Raw genomic sequence first — 5,384 nt, 5'->3', positions numbered from 1 at the left:
ACAAAAAGCAGGCCAAAAGAAGTACTTTTTTAAATAAAAAACACACAGTACAAGTAAAAGAGAAAGCTGAAGACAAATTCATATAAAAATCAGTATTTATGTAAAAAAATAATGCACTGCATATTGTAAAATCAGTCAATAACAGTATTCACCTTCACACAGATTTCTAGATTTTCAGACTTCAAAAGGTGACACAGCAAGGAAAAGAGACCGTAATTACATGTGAGGCAGACTGCTTCCTAGGTTCCATCCCAGAAATTTACACCCTGGGCCAGCAGGGAGATTAGGAGCAGAATATAAACTCTGCTTAAAATGGAGTGTGTTTTGTACTGCTAAAGCATTCGTCCAGCTCACATGGATCTGGGAGTCAGAGCCAGCCCACCTTTGACAAGGAAAGAGCCACAAAAATTAAGCTTCAAAAATGGGGTTGGGATGAAGGTGCAAGTCAATGAGTGGATCCTCCAAGTTCAACACACGGGAATTTTTCTGGAATCCAAAAACTCACTTTATGAAGACTTCATCTCAGTTAGACCAGTTATCCAAGTTCAAATATACTTTACAAATACACTTCATACCACGCAAGTTTAAATATTTTACTGTAACACTAGAACTCGGCATTTTTCTTCATGTTTCTTCTCTGAAAAAAGAAAGTTTGTACTAGATAAAACCTTTTTTTTTCCACTAAGAAAATTTAAGAAACTAAAGAAAGCCTAATCCCTTGCCTGTTGTAAATCACTATCACCCTACTGACAGTAATGCATTCACTTAGTTGAGGGTTTGCCCCAAAACTATTTTAAAGCCATGTTATTAAAAAATATGGTAACAGGATATATTCTAAGAAAACCATCTAATACACAGTCTGATGAAGCATCAGAACTCTTATTACAGCTCTTCACTTTTCAGTACTAAATACTCCATAATAATCATGACATAATAATTCGTAGTAAGGAAATACAACACCTTTTCACTGGTGTTTTTTTCCCTACTTCCAAAATGCCCTATAAAGCTGCAAAACCATGTAATTTTTAAAAAGTATTGTAAGACAGACAACTTCAAACCAAATTTTTTGCTAAAAAAAAAAAAAAAACCACCAAAACAAAAAACCAAAAACAAACAAAAAAAAACCACCCCAAAAAACACCAATCCTCAACTCTGCTCTATCTTTTGACCATGCTGAAACAAATGCCATACATTAAAAAGTCTCTGCATCTACAGACAGAGAAAACTAGTATTACATACTGGTATTCATTTCTCAGAAAATCGTATTTATAGTGTGCAGTTTACGTCTAATATATGCGACACGATTGTCAAAACAGTACTTCAACATGTAAGAGATGAATACATAAAGGCACACACAGATTGTCAATTATTATATCACATTTCTTTGAAAAGAGTGTTTTCTGCACTTGTAAACAATTTTGTTTACATAAAGGCTTACACCTTTAAAGTGAGGTTAGTGCTGCTGCCTCAGTTATTGCTACATTCACAGTTTAGCAGAATTTTAGGCAATGAGGTACACTCCCAAATAGAACCATCTTCATTTCTTCTTCGTTCATTTGATCATTAGGTAACTGAATTATAGACTAAAATTGACCGTGGAAGCCAGTAACACCTAAATCATTGTATCAAAGATAAACATTAGCAGTGATTAAACTTCAAAAGAGCAAAAAGTCACCTTTGCAGAAAAAAGTTCCTGTTCTTCATTACAAGAATATTTTCTTCATTTTTATGTATGCTAGTAAACTTTTATCTGGACACAGCGAGAGCCAATTCAAGCCATATTAGAATTTTTGCACCTTTTGAGAAGTACGTTAATTCAGTCTCTTGATTTAACAGCTTGAAGTAAAATCACCTTCCCTTTGATCTTCTGGCATAGAAGTCTCTTATGCTTTTTGTCAGCTGCTTTATGAACACTTTGTATACTCTTCCACAGTATGTATGCACGGTTTTCCGTAATTCCAGTTCTAGGGGCTGCAACAGGGAATGAACCAGATCATCTCCAAATGAATACTGCAAGGAATTTAAGAAAAGAAGATTTAAGGTCAACAGAACAGAGAAGAGTGCCATTATTCAGAGGGTTTTAAAAAGTTTTATAAAAATGCCTCTGAACATTGTATTTGCTTTCTAAAGGTTTATTAAATATATTCAAGGTTTCAGCTTCTTGAATGCAATATTTGAAAAACCCCTCTAAATTACGGAAATAATCTCTAATGCTTTCAATAACTCTAACAAGTGAGATTATTTTTTTGTTTTTAAATCTAAGCAAATGAAGATACCCAGAGAGACCAGGAGGACATTTGAAGTTATCTTATTAAATTAAAAATTTACAGATCTAAAATGATTTCTGGTAATTTATTTGTTAAACAGTAACTTTCTTGAATGACAGATAACTTTTAAGGAATACAATTCTCATCAAATTGTAATGAAACAACAGTATGAAAAGTGGTACTACTGAAGTTTCATTAAACTGAATGATGGTTGAACACATACTATGTTTAACAGGGGGATGAAATAAAGAAGTAATTAATTCAACAGTACAATAATTTTTATAAACAAATGATAAGCTTAACCAGCTTTTCAAAGTAACGTAATTTTGTTCATCTTATTACCACCGAATCAGCAGCGTTTTACACATTTTCTCTGTCATATTCATAAACCAAATGGGATAATAAATAAAAAGAAATAATTTTTTCTTCTGTTTTTGACAATGCTCAAAGGAAACAAAGAAATCATATTTTTATGGAAACATATTCACTTTCCCTGCAATGTATTCTCAGACCCCCAAAAGCACTTTTCTTCATTTTTATATCCATACGACAACATGTAATAAAGCACCATTAAAATATACTATTGATTTTTGAAGGTTATACACACACGATAGCCTGCTACATTAAAAAGTGCATCAGTGCTAAATTTTACAGCTCTTCAGCAAGTATACTGATGCAGTGATAAATAGTTTATTAGATGCCTTATTTGCAGAATGAAAAGAAGTCATTGTGCTTAATATTTAAAGGAACAGCAACACATTAATACACAATCTCTAGAAAAGGTCAAAACACACTATAAAAAAAGATTTTTCTACAATCCAAATCTAGCTACACTTAATGTTTAAATGTTGCCATGAATACATGCAAACTATGGGAAGAGGGGGGGGGGGGGGGCCTGCATTTTAAAGTCTCCAGAAGAATGAAGCTTCTAGCAATCTCCAAATGCTCATACAAGCTTCTTACCAGATGTATTGATTAAGGGAATGAGAATAAAGCCTTTTAAGTAGACATTGACAGCTACAGGAAATATTTTAGAATCCTAACATACACATAGTCTACACTGTGCTTCAGAACACGCTCACCACAAAAAGAATACACTGGAATTCTACCCAAGCAGTAAATGAAAAGCCCCTGAAACACTTAACATCACTTAAGAGAGAAAGAAATTACTTTGTTGCAATCAAGGAATCAACAAAACCTACAAAATACATGCAGCACTGTAGATAAAATAGACAAAAAAAATAGACTTTTCACACATACAATGTTGAAAGCACTTACATTTTTTATTGCTTCATAGACAGCCCTAAAAGTCGGCTGTTTATCATCATGGTAAACACCTCTGTTTCCATGAAGAATAAATATACCCTCTTCTTCGGCTTCCTTACAATTGCTTCCATAGATGCAGTGGTCAGGGCGATAATTCCATTGGCAAGGGAAGACATAAAGACTTTCTATGTGGAAAAATAAGAACTCTGAATTAAGTATCAAAATAATTTCAGGAAATACAATATTTTTTTTTTTCTTAGAGCTGCTTCGTAATTTCTCTACAGTTATTTCAAAATCTAACAGCTAATTACACTCTAGCAATCTCCAATGCTGTCTAAGTAAACACTTTCAGAAAACAAAGCAGCAACAAGTCCCTTGAATACTTTTACGAGAAGCCTGCTAAAAGAGCATTTTCCATCATTTTTTAACATCTTAGAAAAGATCAACTTTGTAATGTTTGACTTTGAATCAATGTGGATTTACCTGGATTGTGGAAAAACATAATGTTTAATAGGTCCTGATCACCCCAGGTTATGTTCAACTTGTATTTCTTCAGCAGTGGCATAAGAATTTCTCCCCACTGTAACCGGACTGGTGTCATATCATTCTATTAAACAAAAAGTAAAATGACACACATTCAGGACAATTACTCCTATTAAGATGGAAATGCCCTACAGAATTGCAGTAATATGCTTTTCAAAATTACAAATCTCAAATGCATATATGATTTCTTCCTTTTAAACAAATTCGCACATCTAAGGAAAATAGTTACAGGCATTTCCAGTATGTTTTCCCTCTCAATTACTGTAAGGAAAATTATACGCATCTCTTGGTTCTATTTAACTGCCACATTAATTTTTTGTCTCCAAGATTTCCCTCAAACATTTTGAACCAGGAGTGCTAGGAAATAGCAATGGTTTTTTACTCAGCAGTAGGATCTAACAAAAAACCTGAATTTAAGTGATGCATGTAAGTAGCTGAGCACATTTCATGCAATTTCTCTATCACAGAGTGCTAATACACACAGGTTTTAAAGTTAACTTCAAAAATTCAAAACAGATCAATATAAAATTAATTATTCAATAGTTTCAAACACATACAGCTGAAAAATACTGGCTACAAAGTGGTGTACAAAAAACAACAGAAATCCTTCGTTTTCAAAAGAACTTTCATTGAGTTGAACCGATTTTCTTAGTTACTGACCTTGAACTTCCACAGCAAAGGCATAACTTCTCATTAGCAAAAGGCAGTAACACTCTAAATCAACCACTGTTACTCAATTCACAAATTCTTGATTAAGTAAAATCACTTCAAAGGGAAAGGAGAAAGCTCTTCTGAGGTTTTGGCTGAGGAGGTGCTACCTGGAATAAGCTGGCCTACCCTGAACTCCGCATTACCAAAGGTGTTACCGTCTGTAGCGTAACAAGGTTACACATTCTAAAGCTAATTTCTCATCTCTACACCACATATAAACTCAACTAGAACAGAAAAGGAGCAAGGCTGCTCACTCTGTACCTCCTACATCAGTTGGGAGAGTGAGGATGGAGTAACAGTAAGTCCCAAAGAGAGAAAATTCCTGAACCATTACAGGATAGTACCCTTGATGCTTTCCAACCAAGATGGAATAAATAAATAAATAAAATTAGATCTCCAGTATGGTTTGGGATATGTACACAGAAACATCATGTTAATGTTGTTAACATGTTATACATGTTAAGAAACAGAAAAGATTACCAGGCACAAAATAGTCAGTTTAGAACTATAGAATTTTAGAATTCTTTAGAATTCTCAGGGCTTGCCACTGACAAACTAGAAAGTAAAAAAAATAGCAATTTGGTTTTTACTCTTTCC

At 33.7% G+C, this 5,384-nt stretch overlaps 1 protein-coding gene across 1 annotated transcript in view; it reads right to left on the bottom strand.

The window, feature by feature from the left end:
* Positions 1–1,202: 1,202 nt before the first annotated feature.
* Positions 1,203–5,384, bottom strand: part of GXYLT1 (glucoside xylosyltransferase 1) — a 24,089-nt gene continuing 19,907 nt past the window's right edge. The window contains exons 5-7 of the mRNA XM_010014754.1: positions 4,017–4,140; positions 3,546–3,718; positions 1,203–2,010 (exon numbers count right to left, since the gene is read on the bottom strand). Coding sequence (XP_010013056.1) covers positions 1,849–2,010; positions 3,546–3,718; positions 4,017–4,140 — 459 coding nt within the window. The 3' untranslated portion in view covers positions 1,203–1,848. The remainder of the gene's footprint in view (positions 2,011–3,545; positions 3,719–4,016; positions 4,141–5,384) is intronic.

This window comes from Nestor notabilis, unplaced genomic scaffold (genome assembly GCF_000696875.1).
Source record: "Nestor notabilis isolate BGI_N333 unplaced genomic scaffold, ASM69687v1 scaffold12515, whole genome shotgun sequence".
Taxonomy (NCBI): Eukaryota; Metazoa; Chordata; class Aves; order Psittaciformes; family Psittacidae; genus Nestor; species Nestor notabilis.
Note: the sequence above shows the minus strand (reverse complement) of the source record. Positions and strands in the feature narration are given on the sequence as shown.